The sequence below is a fragment of the Stomoxys calcitrans genome, chromosome 3 (genome assembly GCF_963082655.1).
Source record: "Stomoxys calcitrans chromosome 3, idStoCalc2.1, whole genome shotgun sequence".
In the NCBI taxonomy this organism is placed as follows: Eukaryota; Metazoa; Arthropoda; class Insecta; order Diptera; family Muscidae; genus Stomoxys; species Stomoxys calcitrans.
Genome location: NC_081554.1, coordinates 124620201 through 124644274, shown reverse-complemented (window position 1 = coordinate 124644274; position 24074 = coordinate 124620201). Strand labels below are relative to the sequence as shown.

The 24074-nt window shown below is 37.4% G+C and overlaps 1 protein-coding gene across 2 annotated transcripts in view; it reads left to right on the top strand.

The window, feature by feature from the left end:
- LOC106083678 (uncharacterized) overlaps positions 1-24074 on the top strand; it is a 63182-nt gene that overhangs the window by 29686 nt on the left and 9422 nt on the right. The window contains exon 1 of one of the 2 annotated variants that reach the window (XM_013246841.2): positions 23980-24072. The exons of the other annotated variant lie outside the window; for it this stretch is intronic. Within the exon in view, the coding sequence (XP_013102295.1) occupies positions 24015-24072 (58 nt within the window). The 5' untranslated portion in view covers positions 23980-24014. Of the gene's footprint in view, positions 1-23979; positions 24073-24074 lie in introns of those variants that run through there. 2 annotated transcript variants of the gene reach the window in all.

Sequence of the window (24074 nt, the reverse complement as noted above, 5' to 3'; positions counted from 1 at the left end):
ATGGGGGTATACTAATTTCGTCATTCCTATATAACACATGGTAATATTGATTTGAGATCCAGCAAAGTATATATATTACAAAAGTATATATATTAGCCATGTCCGCTGTGTGTCTGTCAAAGCACGCTTTCGAAGAAGTAAAGCTAGGTACTTTAAATTTTGCACAAATACTTTCTATTGGTATAGGTCGGTTGGGATTGAAAAAGCGCCATATCGGTCTGTGTTTTGATATAGCTGCCATCTTGATTTCTTGAGCCTCTAGACAGCGAAATTCTTATCCGATTTGGTTGAAATGTTTTATGAGGTGTTTTGTTGTGACTTCTAGTAACTGTGCTAAGTATAGTCAAAATCGATTCATAACTTGATATAGCTGCCATATGATTCGATTTGGCTAAAATTTTTGTGAAATCTTTTGTTTTGACTACCAAAAACTATTGCAAGTATTGTCAAATCGGTTCATAACCTGATATGGCTCCCATTTACAATGATTTGGCTGAAATTTTGTACAACGACTTCTCCTACATCGTTAAACATGTGTGTCAAATATGGTCTGCCTAGTGGAGAAACCCTAGAACTACTCGTTGATACACATTTCCCAGGAAATTCTCCAACGGACAACTTGGCGCCAGAAGAGGTTGTCATTGGTATGCATTCGTCGGAGATAATTAGGGAAATTGTGTCTGAGCCAAAAATCCTTTGGACGATAGGAAGTTTCGACTCCTGGAAGTCCCCAGGCCCTGATAATGTATCACCGGCTTAGGGAAATATACTCTGCATACCTCTGTGGGATGGAGGGACACAAAGGTCATTTTTATTCCGAAAGCAGGAAAACCTTACCACACGAAGGCGAAAGATTTTCGCTCCATTAGTCTGTCATTCTCCATTTCATTCAGGCAACGAATGATGGATGGTCACAAAGAGGGGGCTGGAGCATTACAAAACTATGTGGCCTAATCTAGACTTGAAAAGGTCTACCGCTTTGGTGTCACTGGCTAGAACAGACGTCTCAGTCAATGTGTCTGTCATGACATCGAAGAAGAAGAGATTATAGAACACCTTCTGTGTGTGTCTGTTCCGCACTAGCAGTCAGAAAGTCTTCCACTTTAGGTTCTCTTTTCTTTGAGAACCTGTCTGATTTAGCGGATGTGAACATTTGCAAGTTGTTGGGCTTTTAAAGCGATCTGGATAGTTTAACGGTAGGAGCTAGAACGCATCTTCCTGTCGTATCACAATGGACGAAAACGTCTAAGTGAGTCTGATGGCAGACTTCCACTTAAACCTAACTCTCTAATATGATATTGCTCCCATATAAATCGATCTGGGATCTTGACTTCTTGAGCGCCTATAGGGCGCAGTTTTTATTTACCTGAATTTTTGCACAATGACTTCTACTATGGTTTTCAACATCCAAACTAAGTTTGGTCTGAATCGGCCCACAACGTGATATGGTTCCAATAGCATGGCAATTTTTATCCATTATCCTTTGTTTGTCTATAAAGATGTACTCGGTGATGTACTTGACAAGCGCGATGCATGGTGGAAAGTATATAAGATTCGGCCCGGCCAAACTTAGCACGCTTTTACTTGTTATAACAGTTACGTTTCTATTTCTTCTATTTTTAAGGATAGCTGGGTACATCTTTTATGATTTGGTCAGTTGAAAAATTTCTTGATCAGTAAAAATTATTCGCTGAATGATGAAAGTGTTTTATTCTACGTACAGTGAAAGTATTTTACTCGTACTTTATACTACGTGCCGAACTTATTCATCCCTATTTATTATAACTCCGCCACCATATCTATAGTTATATCCCTGTATGTGGTGTATTGGATCGTATTTGATTCAGGTGCCAAGAACTGTTATAAATGTCACAGTTTCCGCGAAATCGGGCAATAAACCCGATTTTCATGGCTTAAGACCCTAAATTAGAAGATTGGCCTGTATTGCAACTTTATCTAAATGTGGTCCAATCTGTACCATATTCTAGTCTGATGGCGGGAGGCAAAGTGGTGTAATATATGCGTTTTTTGTGCTTGAGACTATAAATCGGTGGATCCCTCTATATGTCAGCTATAACTATATATAGTCCGTTCGGGAACATATTTGGTTCGGATGACGGGGGGCTTTAAGCATTTGACTGTTTCAAACTTCAGCGAAAGCGGGTAATAAATGCTCCTGTTTTGACAGATATATGTAAATATAGCTCGATATATATAGTATAGTACTACTCACTGCTTAAATTATCAACGAAATCGGAATACGGTAGCATCGCTATATGGTAGCATTAACCAAATATGGTCTGATATGGCACGAACTTAGTTTGCGTATGGAAAAATTGCGGGTCTGTGCCAAGTTTAAGCTGATTACCGTGATTACAACAGACGGACACACAAACATCGCTAAATCGTCTTCGAAATGTACGACGATCAAAAATATATATCCCAGACAAATAACTATTTTGGCTGTCTTCCATCTAAATGAGACCAGTAATTGAAGGGCTCAAGATATCAAATCGGGAGACCGGTTTATATAGGAGCTACATCAGGTTATAGACCGATTTGAACCGTACTTTGCACAGTTGGTGGAGGTCAAACGGAACACCACATGCAAAATTTCAGCCAAATCGGACAAAAATTGCGGCTTGTAAGGACTGAAGAAGTCAAATCGTTAGATCGGTTTATATGGGAGCTATATCAGGTTCTTGTTCGATCTGGACAGTACCAAGCGCAGTTGTTGTAAGTCCCAACAGAACAATACATGCAAGTTTTCGGCCAAATCGGGCAAAAATTGCGGCTTGTAAGCGCTCAAGAAGTCAAATCGGTTGATAGGTTTATATTGGAGCTATATCAGATTATAAATCGATTCGGACCGTACCAAGCATAGTTGTTGGAAGTCTTAACAGAACACTACATGCAAAATCTCAATCAAATCGGACGGACATAAATTGCGGTTTCCAGGGGCTCAAGAAATTAAATCGGGAGATCGGTTTATATTGGAGCTATTGGGTTGCCTAAAAAGTAATTGCGGATTTTTTAAAATAAAGTAAATGCATTTTTAATAAATCTTAGAATGAACTTTAATCAAATATATAATTGCCATTTTGTTCGATAACCTTTTGCCATCTTCCTGGCAAATTTAGTATTCCACGCTCATAGAACTTCTGGCCTTTATCAGCAAAAAACTGAACCAAGTGCGATTTTATAGCCTCATCATTGCCGAAAGTTTTACCATTTAAGGAGTTCTGCAAAGATCGAAATAAATGGTAGTCTGATGATGCAAGGTCAGGGCTATATGGTGGATGCATCAAAAGTTCCCAGCCAAGCTCACTCAGTTTTTGGCGAGTGACCAAAGATGTGTGCGGTCTAGCGTTGTCCTGGTGGAATATGACAGCTTTACGATTGACCAATTCTGGTCGCTTCTCCTTGATGGCTGTATTCAATTTGTCCAATTGTTGACAGTAAACATCCGAATTAATCGTTTGGTTCCTTGGAAGCAGCTCAAAATATACCACACCCTTCCAATCCCACCAAACAGACAGCATAACCTTCTTTTGATGGATATCAGCCTTTGAAGTGGTTTGAGCTGGTTCACCATGCTTGGACCATGATCGTTTTCGACTAACGTTGTTGTAAACAATCCATTTTTCATCTCCAGTTATGATTCGTTTTAAAAACGGATCGAATTCATTGCGTTTAAGGTGCATATCACAAGCGTTGATTCGGTTTGTTAAATGAATTTCTTTCAATACATGTGGTACCCATATTAAAATTGACGCCAAACAAACAAATGTAAACAAAATTTCGCGCACTTTTTTTCTAAAGCAAGCTAAAAGTAACAGCTGATAACTGACAGAAGAAAGAATGCAATTACAGAGTCACAAGCCGTCAATTTGTCAACGCCGACTATATTACTACTATATTACCGACAATTACTTTTTGGGCAACCCAATATATCAGGTCATAGACCGATTTGAACAGTTATTGGAAGTCATAACAGAACACTTAATGCAAAATTTCAGCGAAGACGAAGAGTCCTCAAGATTTTGCGATATATTCGCGATATATCAGAGATAGGTGGATCGATTTAAGTGAACTTTCTGTTCTCTGGTAGTATCCCAAAAACACAAATCTGGTATTTAAACTTGTGTTCTCTGGGCGAACACCCATTTGTGATATCGCTCGAACAAATTGCGTTCCCTGAAAACTAAGTATCGGCTTGTAGTTGTGGTTTTAGATAGAAGCTAGAAGAAGTTAAAATATTTATCAAAGAGAAAAGATAAATGTTTTTTTTTTTTCTAAAATAGAAGCAATTAATGCATCATAATTTATATGCTGGTTTTTTCCTACGATATCTTTCAAATTTCTTATACATTGCAGCAGATGTGAATAAATAATTTTTTAACTTCAAAAATACCTGTTCAATATCAACTAAGATAATCTAAAAATGAAAATTTTCCAAACGATTTTATTTGTTCAAATATGCCATAATTTGGTCTCGGGTTTTCAATTCATCCCTTTGATTCTATTCCATTTCATTTGCAGTCTTTAACTGCCTCTAAGTTCTTGAGCAAACAAGCATTTATGCCACATGTGTTCATTTATTACCGTCGCATTTGAATGTTCATACTGCGGTTCATCAGATTTTCGTGTCATGCCTAAAAGTATGCCACGCTATTGTAACAAGTAAAAGTGTTTGCATGTTAACATGTGTTGTCAACGTTTGAATTATCATAGTCAGTGAGCAATAGCAAAATGTGTGTTCCACAAAATGATACCACAAACTTTGGCTCATAGTGAATATTTTGGGAATTATTGTGCTCAAAGAATGTTTGCAAGTCCACGTCAGAAATGCTAAAGTATGCAATGACACCTTTTAAAGAAAATTCATTAGAAAAGAAAATCAAAGGTAACAAGTAAAAGCGTACTAAGTTCGGCCGCGCCGAAACGTGGGAATCCAACTCCATGGATTCTGCTGACGCAGTTGTTAGAAATCATAAAAGAACACTATGTGCAAAATTGAAGGCAAATCGGAAGAAAATTGTGGCTTCCAGGGTCTCAAGAAGTAAAATCGGGAGGTCGGTTTATATAGGTGCTAATCGGACAAACATTGTGGCTTCCAGGGGCTCAATAAGTCAAATCGGGAGATTAGTTTATATGAGAGCTATATCCAAATGACCCATTTGCAACGACCTACATCAATATTAAGTGTCTGTGCTAAATTTCAAGCGGCTAGCTTTACGTGTTCGACCCCTATCGTGATTTCGACAGACGGACGGACGGACATGGCTTAATCGAATCAGAATGTCGAGAGGATCCAGAATATATATATATATACTTTATGGGGTCGCAGATAAATATTTCGAGGTGTTACAATCGGAATGACTAGTTTAGTATACCCCCATCCTTTGGTGGGGTTTTTGGTTTCTTATAAAAATGAAATAATTCGTATACATGTACTATGTTCAGACCAAAGCTACAAACGTCATTTTATAATGCTTTGAAAACGACTCGTTTCTGCTTTACAATTAAGAAGGGCAAAACGACTCGTTTGAAAAAAAAGGTTCATTATGTTCTAAAAATTGAATTAATGGGGTCGGTCTTTATCACATAAAAGGTGCCGTTTCCTTGTTCTTTAATTGTGGGTTTAATGTCACAAACTTCTTTATGGCTTCTTGGCAAAAATCGTCAAGTCGATAGCAAAAGCCAGCAAAGTCGATAGTATAAGACTTACTAGACTTTTTTGTCCACAAGCAGGTTAAGTTCGAAGATGGGCTATATCGGACAATATCTTGATATAGCCCCCATACAGACCGATCGGCCGATTTAGGGTCTTAGGCCCATAAAAACCACATTTATTATCCGATTTTGCTGAAATTTGGGACAGTGTGTTGTCTTAGGCCGTTCCACATCCTTCTTTAATTGGGTTCAGATTTGGATATAGCTGCCATATAGACCGATCTCTCGATTTAAGGTTTTGGCCCATAATAGGCGGATTTATTGTCCGATGTCGCCAAAATTTAGGACAGTGAGTTAAGTTAAGCCCCTTGACATACTTTTGCAATATGGCACAGATCGGTAAAGATTAGGATATAGCTGCCATATAGACCGATCTCTTCGGTTTTAGGTTTTGGGGCCATAAAAACGCATTTATTTTCCGATGTCGCTGAAATTTGAGACAGTGAGTTGTGTTAGGCTCTTCGACGTCCTTCTTTAATTTGGCCCAGATTGGTTAAGATTTGAATATAGCTGCCATATAGACCGATCTCTCATTTTAAGGTTTTGGGCCCAAAAAAGGCGCATTTGTAATTCGTTTTCACTGAAATTTGATACAGTGACTTATGTTAGGCCCTTCGACATCCGTTTTGTATATGGTTCAGATCGGTTTATTTTTAGATATAGCTACTAAAAAGACCAATATTTGTTATACACAATTTAACAATGACTTGTACTTATTAGTATTTGGTCCAAATCGGAACATATTTCGATATAACTGCTATGGGACATAAGGTATGCAATTTTCACTGAATTTTGATGAAAGGTGGTTGACATATATACCCGAGGTGGTGGGTATCCAAAGTTCGGCCCGGCCGAACTTAACGCCTTTTTACTTGTTTGATTTATAAAGCAGTAGCAAATGAATATATCAAAATTCAAGATTCCTTAGATGTAAAGGAATAAATTACTCAAGGCAAAAGCTTCATATGGAATATTTTAGCAGGAATTGAGAATGAGGTTGGCACAATTGTTGAAGTCTGGGTTTACTGCCGAAAATGCGAAAAAGTTTAAAGTTTCATATAAGCCGACATCCAATTTGAGTCGTCTTTGTGTGTCACACACAGCTTCAGTTGCGATCCATGTGAGCCTCGTGAGTACTGCTCAAAATATAAAACACGACTAGCAATCATTTTAGGCTCATTAGTAAAAACACTTAGTAGCTCAACGAATAATAAAATGGCATTTCATGTTTTGGTGATTGAGAGTCGTAAGCGTAAACTACGTTTGCTGGTATAAGGTGGAGTCTTCATATAGTTCTTATTAGTCTCCTCAAACACAAATTTTACCCAACAGGCTGCGTTGTCTTTCCCGATTAACTAAGATAGTATTTTTCCTCAAAACCTTTCAACATTGCTTCTGCAAGCAGCAAGCAAGTTCACTGCTGCGCCAAGTTCCATCATACCGTCAAGCCCGGTTTTAATGGTGCGAAGTTTCGCGTCAATATACTCTGCATGATTGAAAAATATTTATTCATAAACTGGAAAATTGAAATTTTATAAGACGGCTTTAAGACTTTCAAAACTATGTCAAAAATTTACCAACTTTTCTGAATAAAATACTTCTATTTCCTACAAGTTTTCATCATCAAGAAAAGAAAAGTTTTAAATGCAAAATTGGCGCATTTTTTATCAGACCATTCCTCTATCTTAAAGCCAAAATCCATCACATTTTATACACTTAAGAGCAACGGACTTTTATTCTTTATCACTCTCTCTATAAAATCAAAAAAGAAACACTAAAATATCTCTATTCTATGTGATTTTAACGGGTGATTTCTTAGCTACTACCTTTTTGGCAACACTGGTTTAAACAGCTCACGGAAATTTCGTGTTTTGTTCCACTGTCAAACATTTTCAGTTTGGTCTATAAATAAACCATGAATCGTCTGACAAACGAACATTGTTTGTTTTGTTATCAAAATGCGTGCTCTGTTAAGTGAGTTCATAGCGCGCTTCTTTCATTTTACCACGAAGCTGATTTGTGGCTCAATGGGTGCGTAAATAAGCAGAATTGTCGATTTTGGAGTGAAGATCAGCCAGAAGCATTGCAAGAGCTACCAATGCATACAGAAAAACTTACAGTTTGGTGCGGTTTATGGGCTGGTGGCATCATTGGACCGTACTTCTTTAAAGATGATGCGAATCGTAACGTAACTATCAATGGTGAGCGCTACCGTGAGATGATATCCAACTTTTTTTTACCCAAAATGCAAGAGCTTGACTTGCATGACATGTGATTTCAACAAGACGGTGCCACATGCTACACAGCACGTGTAAAAATTGGCTTATTGAGAGGCAAGTTCGGTGAACATTTTATTTCACGTCCGGAACCGGTTAATTGGCCGCTTAGATCATGCGATTTAACGCCTTTTGACTGTTTTTGTGCGGCTATGTTAAAGCACATGTCTATACAGACAAGCCCGCTTCAATTGCATTAGAAGACAACATTGAAACATTTATTCGTGAGATACCGAAATGTTGGACTAAGCGGATGGACCATTTGAGGCGCAGTCACGTTCAACATTTGCCTGAAATAGTCTTAAAAACATTAAATTATATGGACCGTACTTTCGATTCAAAAAAAAGATTTCATGCATTTTTCTGAATTTTATTTTATTTTTTTTTTTTTGAAAAACTTTCCTATAGCTCTTAAAAAATCACCCTTTATGTTCTTTCGATTGTTAAAGGTCGTGCAAAAAAGAAACAAGTAAAGCATGAAGTTTGGCCGGGCCAAACTTTGAAATATTGTTGAAAGTTAGGAAATTTACCTTGGGGCAAGACAACAATGAACCGTAGTTAAAGGCGCAAAATAGCCTCAGTTTAAAAAAAGAATTTTTCAAAAAATAATAATTGGAAGCAAAATAAGAATCACTCAGCTATCAAAATTTGAAACGTATGGTCATGTCCGTTAGGAAATAGGAAATGAAATTTAAAGATAGCATCTTTATTTTAAAGTTTTGGTTCTTCGGATCGTTTTCATTGCTAACATTCTAGGAATAAGGAAAAATCTTAAATCTTACGGTGAAAAATTTATCATTTATGATACATATGTAAATATAGTCCGATATCCACCTCATTCAGAAGGGCTATAAAAGGGTCTAACACAATTCTTTGTACCAAATTCATCGGTTAGAAATGCACCAATTATGGCCCTAATAGATAGATCGGTATATGTATTTGGCAGCTATATCCGAATATAGACCGATCTAAATCATATAGGGCACAGATATCGAAGAACTTAACAGGTCTTACTGAGCCAAACTTCAGCGAAATCTGCCAATTAATGCAACTTCCATAGGTCCAATACCTTAAATCAGGAGGTTTGTCTATATGGCAGCTAAATCTAAATATAGACCGATCTGGGCCATATTGAACACGAATGTCGAAGGGGCTGGCACAGCCCACTGTGTCAAATTTCAGCGAAATCAAATAATAAACGTAGCTTTTATGATCACAAGAACTTAAATCGGGAGATCGGTATATAATGCAAACATTGGCGTAGCTGGACTAGATTTTTTTCATATGGCATAGTACCTCACAAATGTCGCCACCATAAAGAGTGAGAAAACCATCGCTGACAATTTTTTTTCTGATGGTTAGCCAGAATTAGAACACAGGCGTTCAGTGTCATAGGCGGACATGCTAACTCTTCGTTACGGTGGTCTCTATAGTCACAATTCACAGTTCAAAATTTCATAAATGCGTCTTATATGGGCCAAAGGTGTTAAATGGAGAGATCGGTCTATATGGCAGCCATATCTGTACCGATCTGGGCCCTATTATATATATGTGGCTTTAATGAGCCTAAGACCTTCAATTAGCAGATCGGTCTATATTGGGGCTATATCAATATATAGTCCGATATAACCCATTAACGAACTTAAAATAAAGGAATCTATGCAAAGTTTCAGCTCAATATCTCTATTTTTAAAGACTTTAGCGTGACTTCAACAGACAGACGATCGGACATGGCTTGATCTTTTACGACGATCAAGAATATACATATATACTTTATAGGGTCGCAAATAGATATTTCGATGTGTTGCAAACGGAATGACAAGCGAATATACCCCCATCCTTCGGTGGTGGGTATAAAAGTCAATGCTTCCATTCAACTTTATAAGCAATCGCTTACATTAGTGCACCAAGAATGGGCTACTTTCAGCGCTACAGTGTTTTTTGTATAATACTTCCAGAGCTACATTTAAAAAACTTTTCGGAATAAACCAAAAAGACAATGTTAAAGTCTCGAAAGTTTGGTGGAAGATTGTTAAAGAAATCTGAAATGATGAAACTCCAAGTAATATATGTGTAACATCAGCAGAATTTAAACCCCATTTTCAACAGTTGGATAAGGGAATACTTCTACTTGAGGTTAAAAAAGCTCCGGCAAGAGCGAAGTTGAGTAAAGGACCAGGAGAGGACCGTATAACATACGATTTTTATAAATTTGCTGCAGAAAACATTTTAGAAGAAATAGCCAAGTCCTGCAATGTGACTTATGAGGTGAACTTGACCCATCGTTTTACAAAAGCATTATTTATCCAATTCACAAAAAGGGATCAATGTCACAGCAAGGAAATTACAGATGCATATTCTTCATGAATTACTAAATTACACGATGGACTGAAAAAAATGGGAAACTGAACGATTACCAAGCAGGTTTTCGCAAAAACTATTCCACGTCGGATAACATTTTTTCATTATCCTCAATTATCCACTTGAACTGGGACAGAAACTAGAAAATATGTGCATGAATTCCAGATAAAATACTCCCGAGAACTGAATGATGGTGGTTTTTCAAGATTATCTACTCAACAGCAACTTGTTCGTTTTACTCTATCTTCAGTGTCATGCTCTTCAGTAGTCCCTAAATACAATATCATGCTCAAATTAAAGGTTCATAGTGTGTTACACGTTGATGCGAATCAGCAGCTTACATGGTGATGTCTATTATTCTTTCCAGGTAAAATTAGAACCTAGTTTTCAGGTCCGCCTTATAGTCTATGTCAAAATGTGCCGGAGAAATGAATAACTGCCCAAGAGGCAAAAGCACAGGTCGTTGAAAACTTTGGCAGCCCCGCTCAATTTATAATAAATCACTTAGCGGATTTAACATGGAGTCCACTGTTGGGTCATCGACACCACCAAGGCTTGCGTGAATCAACGTCATGGACGCCCCGTCGTGAGCAGACAAGCATTTACAACAATGCAATGCAATCCTCACTATTGCCAAGGTCAGCCTGGTCCAGAGGCAATAGAGTACAGACCAGCGAAAGGTCGTGCCGGGGCCTCCGTGCACTATGGAAAAATCCGACCACCGCTTAAAATTCTCAATTACGCCTGCCGTAATGTCTCCTATTATGTCCAGTAAGGTCTTAAGAATTCAATGACATGGGGTTAGGTCTGCATTTCGTAAAATGTCTCCTAAACTTACTTTCCCCAATCAGACACACCGGACTTCGAACGTCTTACATGCAGGCCCTTCGATAATGATAGCAAATTTCTGTGGTCTACACTTGACATTTCTTTTTATGACGATGTATGGGTAATCCCTATATGGATCAGTGTTACCAAGTCCGAGTTGTCAGACCTTTACCTAAATACATACGCCGGCTGCACATTAGTGACATTCCCATCGTAACGTACTGTATACGTGTCGCATGTCGGCGATCCGTAACAATATTGGCAAACGGTGTAAACGCATTGCAACGGATGGTAAATAAATTCGAAACTTACTGCAAACAAAGTTTCTGGACAGGACCATATTAACTACCAATTATTCTATGCTAACACTGGTACTCGGCAAGGACCTGCGATATTTGTCATAAAAATCTGAATTAGATATTTTCCCCAGAGTTGTCAACGTCGGATGCAACAGTGGTGAGACAGGGAGACGGTGGATACCAGGCAACACTTTATCTGCCTTTCGACTGTCCGACAACGCCACTCACGTAAGAGCTGCAACGGCTGGTGAGGAAAGCAAAACAGACATTACCCGGCTTTCGTGGTTAACAGACACCGGTATTTAGGTGGGGACCCGATACCAGACATGAACTATCTTAGGGGAGAGGTATGGTATTCCTAACTTAAAATTTTCTTTTTCGAAGTTACTTTTAGTTTTTAGAGCTCACAACAAGCCACATACTGCCTTAGGTGTATGTCTATAGTGGCATGGGGCGGATTTATACCTGCACCCTCTTTTCAACCTAACCTACTGCAAACTGTGAAATGTAGATGTAAACCGGAGCAAGTCCCAAATAATGATTTTTAGAAAAGAAGGAAGAATTTTAAAAAGCGCAAAATGGTTCTAAAGGCTTTCAAATGAATGTTACCTCTGAATACAGCTGTCTAGGAATGACTCTGACTCCAAGCATTAATACAACATGGAAAAACTTTCTTTGTAAGCGGAAATTACCTATATACTCTCGGTACATTCCTAAAATATTTGCATCGATCCATGTTTGAATACAACGAAGAAAGGCTTCCACATAAACTTGCAAATCTTACTCTTCGGCGTCAACCCATTTGGGCCAAAAAACTAAATGAACTTTTGTTGGAAAACAATATGGAGGGCCTTGACTGCAACTCAAGTTATACTTGGATCCAAGGTAGTAAGCGCTTATTAAAAAAAACACATTGTAGGCCATATGGCGAAAGCAAATGATATGAGAAGGTTCTATGGTAAACTTGATCAGTCTGTTGGTCAGTTGTACCTGAACAACTGTTATACCCAAGACGAAATAATGTGGATCTTTAAGGCCAGAAGCAACATGATAAAAAGCTTTAAGGGAATTTCGACCATTTTATAAGGTCTCATAATTGAGTGGAAATCCTTAGCAAATTTTATAAAAAATTTTGTTCAATACAGAGATCAATTGCTGAACGAGTTTAACTTCTAAACCATAAAAAACTGTCACAGAATTACGATACTTGAACAGTAGATTAACGGCCATAGGCCAGTGTCACAAGAAATATCAATATGCTATTCTTTGTTTTATTTTGAAACTTATTTTACATATATTACAACAAAATGTGATTTATAAATTTTTAAATGAATGAAATAAAGAATACTACTACCACTACTAGTATATTCTTGCCTTACACAAATAATAAAAACTAGCGCAGAATTCGGGGAAAAAATCTATTGAGCTTCATGGTTGTGCCTATAATAAGCCCACAAAAATTTGATTTCTTCCATTTTCATGATAATTCTTTGCTGGGTACAAGGGGTCAACAGCTGAAAATTTTTTTGATGTTCCCGCCGGGATTTCAATCAAAGACGGAAATGTTAAACTCTGCGCTACCTCAGACGCACAGTAGCGCAATTTGAGTTTTTCGTTTTTCGGCAAAAATCATATCTTTTGAACCAATTTAGATAACTGTTCAAGCTATGATATGAATGTTTGAAAAGGGTGCTTTTTAAAGCTTTAATGGTTTAAAATTACTAACTAAAATAAAAAAAAATCAACTCTCTGTTAAATTTTCGTCAGATTTCGTATGTGAGTCTATGTCTAAAAGTGAGTCTATGTCTAATCATTTCTAAACTATAATTTTTTTCGTGAGTTCACATGACGCTTTGAAAAAATAAGTGGATTGGAAGATGCTGCCAAAATGTTGTATAAGTCCTTATTTTGCCTCACCAGTGATGCTTAAAACGTATTCTGTGATCTATATTTTTTATAGAATTAGTTAAGAAACTCCTGTGCTTCTTCAGAAAGCTTTCTATTGTAATTGGCAACGACTGACAATCAATTACATCTTTGCCATGTGCCAATATTTTATGGACTGTTTGGGTCAATTTCTTCTGTGGATACTTTTCCGCTAACAGTTTTGCAGTTTTTGATTCATATTCTCCATATTTTGGAGAATGTATGCTTTCCATGCCGTTGAAGACATTTAAGATAGCTGCTAATATTTTTACGATTTGATTGTCAATTCCAGTGATTCTAGTTACTGCCTCATTATTTTCAAAAAATCTCCTAGAATTGTTTCCATTGTTGGAGTTTCCGTATCCGTACTTCGGATAGTCTAATTTTAGTGCAAGTTGTTAAAATAATCATGCTGTATTTGGTTCTTTCTGATATTGTCCTTATCCAAAGTTGATCTTTTTTCATCTAAGTTTTCTTCCTTTTGTGTGTTTACACTAATTTTAGCAAGAACTCCATGCACCGTATCCTCGCATATAAAAGTGAAAATCCATATTTGTAGTTCTCCTTGTTTGTAGAAAAGTTCAAATTACAGAAGTTCTTCTGAATGTGCAGGGTTTTCAGTTCGTTTACGACTTTTCCGTCAACCATGCTCAATAAATGTCATTCTCCAATGTTCAACACTGGGGACTTAATCTTGCTTATATGTTGTTCAATATCCTTCACCGTTGCACTTATGAGTTTTCCAGATTTCTTTTCAAATTGAAACATTATTGGTCGGCAATAATGCATTGATGAAGGACGTGGATTTTTACAATGAAGAGAAACGTCAGATACTAGCCGCAAAGGAACAACAGATACCATAAACGTATTTGCCTCTGATATTGTTTCATCGAAAGATATCATTTGCTTATAAATGCTTTGCCCTGATAATCCATCGCAACCCAATTTACCGATCAATGTAAGTTTCTTGGGAAGAGTCGCCACCTCATTCTCAGAAATACTTTCCAGCAGTCGTTTTGAAGTATGGTCCATAAGATCCTGCAGGCTGGTTTTCTCAGAGACTTCTGTAAATTCCGTATGTAGTGGCCGTGAATCCAACTTGGCTTGCGTAATAAGCCTATATGTGGGTAAAATGTCAACCCCGTGTTGGATTAACGATGTCCTTAGTATGTCAAATTTGTCAATGCCGACGCTTCTTCCAAACTATACTTTTTAGTGGGTGTGTTTGCAAGCGGGGCAATGCTTTCTCCAATCCTTTTTAAACGCTTTGGGCTTGCATCAGCAACAGTTTTTGTAATTTGCGGTCCAACTTTTTATTTGTCCTTTGTATGTTTGATAGATAGCGCTTCCGATAATTGCGGCGTGGTCAATTTATTGGTGCATCTCTACGTCTCCTTCTTGTATAAACTGAACAATCCTCCATACTCGTTTTTGGTCTTCCTTTTGTTTTTCCAGTTAATGTGGTGGGTATCTCTTCTACCAATGTAACCAAGATGGTGTCCTGCTTAAGCCAGTTCTGATAGTTTGAGTTGAATCTTTCACTGGTTCGATCAGATTTGATCCATTTTATTTTAATTTTTATATAGTTCAGACAAAGTTTGTTTTATACTTTGTAGCGCCAACTTTCACTCCTAAACTAATCCATGGATTATGATTATTTGGCTATATAAAGTATTTAATAACAGGTACCTTTTTATATTGGTCTGTAAATGAAGTACTTTTTAACAAGTCCGTAGGTAGCTGTCTGTCTTAAGTCTGTAGGAGGATATTGGGATCAAATTTCGGCATATGTTTACAGGTAAATAAAAGATTTAAATCGTAATTTCATTCAATATGTTGTAACGGAAATAAAATATCAACCAGGTATACTTACTGATCATAAATATAAGTTTAGACGAAAATCCCATTTTATGAATGACCTTTAAATTCTTCGCTTAACTGTGATTTCGGTATCTATGACCTCATTACGTATACCTACTGATCATATAAGTTTAGATGAAAATCCCATTTTATGAATGACCTTTAAATTCTTCGCTTAATTGTGATTTCGGTATGTATGACCTCATTAGGTGTATGTTTTAGTGTCATGGTTCTATGACCTGATTATGATGTAATTGTTGAATCTACGGGGATTTACCTGAAATTTCCAAAGCATTACAGAATGAAAAATACAAGTCATACATCTTAAATAACGAATACTTGAAAGATGCCTACTAATCTAGTTATTCCATTTGAAATGCCTCGAAATATTGAACAGCTATCCCATATAGTATATATAATCTTGATTGTCTTGACAACCTGTCTGTGGAGATCACAATAGCGGTCGAACGAACGAAAATATCAGTTGGCATTTTGCACAAAGACTTCTTGCCGATAGCCCTCATATAAACCAATCCCCGGATTTGACTTTTTGAGCTCCTAGCAGCTTCAATTTTCATCCGATGCGGCCGAAATTTGGCTTCTGTTCTGACTTCTAGTATATGTATCAAGAATGATATGAATGGGTCCATAAGCTGTTATAGCCCTCATATAAACCGATCTCCGGATATGACTTGAGTCCCTAGAAGCCTAAATTTTCATCTGATGCGTCTGATATTTGACAAAAAGCTTCTGTTTTTACTTTTAACATTTGTGCAAAGTATGATCCTAATCGGTCAATATGCTGATATATACCCCATATAAACCGAACCCCGGATTTGAGTTCTTGAGCTCCTAAGGCCTAAATTTATACCAGATTTTTTAGAAATTTGGCACAAAGACTTCTGCTATGACTTCGGTCCATATAATGATATAAGCTACCTTGAACACCGATACCCCGATATGACTTGAAACCATAGAAGCCGCAACCCATTTCGATTTGATTGTTGCAGAATAATGCAAATACGAACTAAGCCAATAAAGGTAAATCGTTCGATTCGGCCAGCCCAACTAATCACGTTTTTGCTTGTTATTTATTTACCTAGTATAAGCTTATCAATTTCTTTACTATAGGTTTTTACAAAATGTATATGTAGATGGCTGTCAAACTATGTATTACATTGTAGTATTAAATATAAACATTGTGTAGAGCATTCTTACTACACGTATTATAAATGTAAAGATAGCAGTCCAATAATGAATTACATTGTGAATTCGATTTTTAGGAGTTTCTATTTTTTGCACTTGACTTAGATATACTGCTTAAGTGCTTCTATTATGTCATACTTCATCTATATGATTTTATTAATTTCTCTCTCACCTTCAAGGTTAGGTTTCAGTTGGAATTGAATCATTGGAACCATCTTTTATTCTGCACTGTCAAGGTGTATTAATACAATGCTTTGTTAGGTATCTGAGCTTTGACGTTAGTTTCTTATCTTGAAAATAAGTACTACAGTGTGGTAAAATAAATCAAAATTAGCGCTGTTTGAAATTGAAAGGAATGAATTAAATAACAATTACCGATTAAATTATATTGCATTAATTAAGATCATTCAAATGAATTTACAAAATATAAGGGAGTAATGCAATTTACGTTTCTAATTTTCAGTATGCTAATGCCATATACAAATATCTATGTTAATACAATTGTCAAATATTTGTTTTTTTATTGTTGGGAAATAGATCAAATAATTTTTGTTTTTAACATATTGATTAAAAATGGAAAGTGTTACCTATTTTATTTACTAACAAACTTTGACAAATCCTCAATAGATTAATTATGGAAAAATAGACTTGCTTTTATTCTGCTTGAACCCTACTTTAGTTTGTATGCCAGGAGACGTCATTTGTTGACCATCACTAAAAAGATTGTTATTTTACAAACTTACACTAATAGCCAAGAGTAATTCATCATTGTTTGTGTTAATCACACAATCTTATCTTAAATATACGATGGTAACAATAACGGAAGACAGTGTTCCCCAAATGGTATAAATATTTTAGCATCACACAGAAAGCATTCTCGTTCACTCAAGTATTGTTTTGGCTAGCGAATGCTGAAAGTTCTACATAGTAACTTAGCATTATTGATTGTTGTCATTTTGCAATTGCCGGGAAACCGGAAAAATAATTATGAATTCCCAAGATTCCTGGGCGGAAACGGGAAAAATTTAATTTTCGACAAAAATGCCTTTATATGGTTTTAAAAATTTAATTTATTTTGAAACGCATATTTGATTTCTTTACAACATAAAAAGTCTTACTTCTAGACTTTTAAGTAAATGTTAAGGATTCCAGTCTAGGACATTGTTTGTTCTTATTTGTAATTCCTCATTTGAAGTACGGTTTGGCCAGAAAATTCAAAGTTTTTGTCGTAGGCAGCGATTTATGAGAACTTAGAGACTCTACGGGTAGTCGCTTGTACAACCATATAATTAAATAGATTTCGCACTTTTGTATTACGTGAGTTGTCACTGCAACGCCAAACTTTGTTGAGTTTAAGAACGGATGTCTGCCTCTGATCCTCCGTCATTTGTTATTTTGCTGCCAAGATATGAGAAGTTGTTGACGTCTTCAATGATATGGTCGTTTATAGTGAGCGTTGTCAGATTTGATGTTCCCATTCTCATCAATTTGGTCTTTGCTATGTTTATCCGCAGGCCTTCTTTGGCAGAATTTTCATTCAGTCGTGCTTCAGTGTGTTCGAAGCGATGCGCATATATCATCCGCGTAGTCGATGTCTCCGAGGAAGTCATTAAAAGCCCAGCGTATGCCATATGGTGCGTCAGCATTGGTCGCTTCTAATACGGAGTCTAATAAAATTAAAAATAGCATCGGTGCTTCACTTCTTTGTCGATCCCGAAAGGTCGGATATATTTTCCGTTGATACGGACTGAAACTTCAGCATTCCTATACAGCTCCCTTAATAGTGTCACGATTGTTTCAGGGATGCCCCTATTCAACAGCGTGCTCCACATTGAACTTCGCTAAACTGTGTCAAAAGCACGCTTGAAGTCGATGAATAAAAGGTATAGGTGTGTATTAGGTTCAGCAGACTGTTCTATGATTATGCGCAGGGAGTTAATGTGGTCGGCATAAGAACATCCTGGCCGAAAACCTTCCTGTTCCTTCCTCAAAATGCTGTCAAGTGCTGGCGAAATACGCGGCAGTAGAATTGCCATCACTTTATTTATTGCGTTTAACAATGTAATCCCCCACCAGTTCTTACACTGGGTGAGGTCAACCTTCTCTGGGGTTGTGACCATGATCCCCTTCTTCCATCACGTGGGGACAATGTTTGTATCCCAGGCCTTCCTGATTATTGGGGTACGCATTGCGATCTTTTACAATAAAAATTAGTGTTAGATAAAAAATACATTTGGAATACATGTGCATACTTTAACATAATATATTTTTAAATGTAGTTTTAGATTTTGGAGGTTCCATTCCTCTTGCCTCAAACCGAACTTTTGAACTTTAAGTTATAGCTCTGAGAGAAAATCCATATTACGCTGCTAGCGGTTTCATTAAATGCTCGATCAGCTCGGTTTTAAGAAATATCGCTTTTAAGAAGTATTGAAGGTAACATATCTTGTACACTCCACCATAGGATGGGGGTATACTAATTTCTAAGACCCCATAAAATATATGTATTCTTGATCGTCATGACATTCTAAGTCGATCTAGCCATGCTCGTCCGTCTGTCTGTCGAAAGCTCGCTAACATTCGAAGGAGTAAAGCTAGGCGCTTGAAATTTTCCACAAATACTTTTTATTAGTGTAGTTCGGTTGGGATTGTAAATCGGTAAACGTTTCGATATAGCTGCCATATAAACCGATCTTGGGTCTTGACTTCTTGAGCCTCTAGAGGGCGCAATTCTCGTCCAATTTGACTGAAATTTTGCATGCGGTGTTTTGGTATCACTTCCAACAACTGTGTCAAATATGTTTCAAATTGGTTCATAACCTGATATAGCTGCCATATAAACTTATCTGGGGTCTTATCCAATTTGGCTATAATTTTGCGTGAGGTGTTTTGTTATGACTTCCAACCACTGTGCTTAGTATCGGTATTGGTAGATAACCTGGTATAGCTGCCATATAAACCGATCTTGGGACTTGACTTCTTGAGCCTCTAGAGGCCGAAATTTTCGCCCAATTTGGCTAAAATTTTGCACGCGGTATTGTGGTATTACTTCCAACAATTGTGCTAGGCATGGTCTAAATCGGTTTATAACCTGATTAGCTGCCATATAAAGCGATCAGGGATCTTCATTTCTTGAAACTCTAGAGGGCGCAATTATCATCCGATTTGGCACAAATTTTGTACAACGGCTTCTCTCATGACCTTCAACATACGTGTGTAATATGATCTGAATCGATCCATAGCTTGATACAGCTCCCATATAATCCGATCTCCTGATTTTGCTTCTCGAGGCGCAATTCTTATCCGAATGGACTGAAATATTACACAATGACTTCTGCAATGTTTAGCATTCAATCCATTTATGATCTGAATCAGTCTATAATTTGATGTAGCTTCACTAATATAACAGTTCTTATTCATTATTCCTTTTTATACCCTATACCACTACTGTGGTACAGGGTGTTATAACTTAGTGAATTTGTTTGTAACACCCAAAAGGAAGGGAGATAGACCCATTGATTAGTATACCGATGGACTCAGAATCACTTTCTGATTTGATTTAGCTATGTCCGTCTGTCTGTTCGTCCGTCTGTCTGTCCGTCTATCCATGTTAATTTGTGTACAAAGTACAGGTAGCAGTTTTTATCCGATTGTCTTCAAATTTGGTACAGGCATGTTTTTCGGCCTAGAGACAAAGCCGTTTAAAATTGAAAAAAATTGAGTTAGATCTGGATATAGCTCCCACATATATGTTCATCCGATTTTCAGTAATAATGCAATAAAATGGTCATTTGTTAGCCGATTCTCTCGAAATTTAGCAGGTGAATTTCATGGAAATCCGTTCAGACTCCTGGAGCCACTACAAGCACATTTATTGACCAATCTTGCCAAAATATTGCACAATGCTTTCTTAGACGACTACCACAATATACATAGAGTTTGGTCAAAATCGGTTCAGATTTAGATATTGCTGTCATATATATGTTCGTCCAATTTTCAGTAATATTGCAAGAAAATGGTCTTTTGTTAACCGATTTCTCCAAATTTAACAGAAGGGATTTTCTCTTGAATCTCAATATTTCACGGAAATCGGTTTGGATTAAGATATAGCTCTTATATATATATATATATATATATATATATATATATATATATATATATATTTTATTGACCAATCTTGAAAAAATTTAGAAACGCTTTCCTCGACGACTGCCACAGTATCTGAGGAGTTTGCTTGAAATCGGTTCATATATATGTTCGTCCGATTTTGAGAAATATTGCAAAAAAGTGCTCATTGTTAACCGATTCTGTCGAAATTTTGCAGGAAGGATTTTCTTTTGACTCTCAATGTTACTGGTGAATTTCATAGAAATCGGCACATATTTAGATACAGCTGTCATATAAGTATATCGCCAGATTTTCACCCCAATAGCCACTGCAAGCGCAGAGTTTGATCAATATTGCTAAAATTTTACACAACGCTTTCCTCGACGACCACCACAGTATCTGAGAAGTTTGCTCGAAATCGGTTCAGAATTAGATATAGCTCCCATATATATATCTATATGATATATATATCATTTGTCAACCGTAGTTTTTACAGTTTGAACATATTTGCCCGCCGAGGTCAATCAAAATTGATCCATTGGATATAGGTCCCACATTGTATTTATAGGGTAGGTGTTGGGTTTTATACAGTCGACACCGCTCGACTTTTGCCCTTCCTTACTGGGTTTGCCTTAAAAGAGATACCGCGCAAAGAACTCGACTCCGTTATGGCCTGACACCCAAACAATGCGAATCGTGCCATTCTCTGAGAAGTCGTTAATCTCCTTCTTACACTCCAAGACCGTTCGTGACTTTACCGTCCTGGTTGTTATAACCCTTATGGCCAGTTTACTGTCCGTCAAGATGTTCACACTCGACGTCCCCGGGTCAGAACCACACCACCTCAAGCATTCCGTTATCGCCGGGATCTCCGTCTGCAGGACCGTATTATAGTCATGCAGTCAAAAACAGATCTCAGTCCCTGGGTTCTCAATGTAGACCCACTCTGTCCTGTAGCTTTGATCCATCCGTGCAACATGATTTTCCAGATGGCAATACTAGGGTTCCATCAATCCAAGACTGTGCCGCTGGCAGCCGTGCCTGGCACTCAACGTCTAGTGTCGTCTCAGGTTCCAATCGGAAATATCTTCCATTCCTACCAGATTTCCTGTCGTCGCCTCGATTATACCGCGATGGTAGGACCTGCTTCCATTCTCTATTCATTCTCCCATCTCCTTTAGTCTCATAGCAGCAATGGCTGCCTCACATTTAATATGTATATCTATGGGTCGAATATCTAGAATAGTCTCTAGTGCCCTAATGGGCGTGGTCCTCATCGCTCCGCTTATACCAAGACAACATATAATCCTAACGTTGCACTTTTTCTTCGTCGCAGTCCACCAAACCACTGAGGCGTAACTAAGTATTCGTCTAATCACGCTCCTGTACAGCTAGTGGACTATCCTCAGATTCTCGATACGCTCCTGAATATGACATTTGCAATTCAGTTTCCTCTCCAAGATTATTTTGCCTTGTCAGATATCGAAAGCGTTCTATTGAGGAAACGTGGTGCGTTAAATTGGCCCACATTTGTCTTCCTCGTGAGCAAGAAGATTTTGGTCTTTTTTGGGTTAACATTGAGACGCTTGGTCTAGCCCAGTCGTATGCCATTTGCAGGACCTTTTCGGCCGTTCTGCATAGCTGGTTCGGATCCATTCGGAACATCGTCTGCGTAGCTGACGGGATCAAATGCCTTCCCAGACACAATCCGTAATTATTTATAATGCCCTCCTGTGGTGTGCCCTTTGCCACATTCTCTCTTACATTTATGTCATGGGATCCACAATTTATCCATTTGCTCCTTAGCATACGATTTATCCAGTCTCTTAAGACCGGGTCCACCCAGTAATGGTCTAAAGATTGGATCAATGTGTCCGTCCGCAAATTGTTGAAAGCCCCTCGATGTCAATGCATATTGCCAATGTGTACGTCTTGGCATCAAAGTATTCTTCTATTTTATGTACAACCTCGTGCAGGGCAGTCTCCACCAACCTTCCCTTGACATATCCATACTGCTTGTATTTAAGCAGTTCGCTGGATGTCCTACTCTTTATCATGGTATCCACTATGCGTTCCATGGTTTTGAGTAGAAAGGACGTAAGGCTCATAGGTCTGTAGGCCTTTGGTGTCGCATAACTTGCCTTGCCGGGCTTGGGTATAAAAAACAGCCTTGCTTCGTGCCAGGCTTTCGCAGTATATGCAAGTTCTAGGCACGCTGTGAAAATAGTGGCCAGAAGGGGCCCCACTATTCATCCATGGTGTGAGTTCTCAAGATTCGGCCGCGATGAACTGTAGTTCGAACACTATGCAACTTATTTTAAACTGCTATTTTTCCTGTTTTGTTTCCAATTTTCCAATCTGTCGTTCTGTCACTAAAAAATATTTAAAATTTAAAATGAATTCAAGAAAGTTATTCAAGTATTTGTAAATTGTAGAGTAGGTAGAGTGCTCCAAAGACTTTTCGAACATAAAAAGAAAAATATCTGAGATATGGAGCGTTTTTGGATCAAATTCTTCTATCGTACGAATTTTCAAAAGGTTTCCAAAGGTTATTCTATTGATGGAATGCTAGGTCCCATAGCATTTGACTTAACTGATCGAATGATATTCGCTATGTCGCCCTCACGTATGTACTCGAAATCAAATAAGGGTCTTTCCCAATTAATATCCTCCAAATCGTTGGTATATTCCTTGTGCGGTGTACGTGTAAATCGGGCGATATATATATAAGAGAGCTTTATCGAAATCTCAACAAATTTTCACCAAAATTCATTATTTATTATTATTAAAAATTAGCTTAACAAAATTACGTCGAAGTCAGACGAAAAATAGCTTTTTAGGGAGTTGTAACAAATCCCGCGGTGATCGGGCTCAAACAATTGATAATTGATTGAACGTTATTCCATCTAAAATGTTCGATTTTTGTTTTGTTTTTAAAATAAACTATTTTTATTTTCTTATTATTTGAAAGGTCAAAAACTATCGAAAATTTATCGAGTATATGATTATAACCGAGTATATGATTAAACGCCTAACTCTAACTGATTAAGACTCTCTGATGAGTATTGCTAGAAGTTTTCTAAATATTTGTTAAATTCATTAATTTCGCCTGAACCACACACAACATCAAAATGAGAAGAGAGGAGAAAAAAAATTGAAATAACAAATATTTTAAAATTAGTTTAGCAAATAAATTTCATTTAGTTGATTTGTTGGTGACTGATAGCAAAACATGGGAGATAAAATTAAATTGTTTGTTGAAGGGGTGCTTCGGGGCGACCGATTACAATGGGAAGATATTTTCTTTATCATTGGCTATAATCGTGGTTCATTTGATTCCGTTGTTCTGCTTGGTGAAGATCGGACGGAAAATTTTGTTTGAGAATTTTTGTTTTTGTGTTCAACGTATCTCAACATGGAAGCGACTGTGATACCCAATTACAAAATACAAGCAACCGAATATCGGTTTGATGGT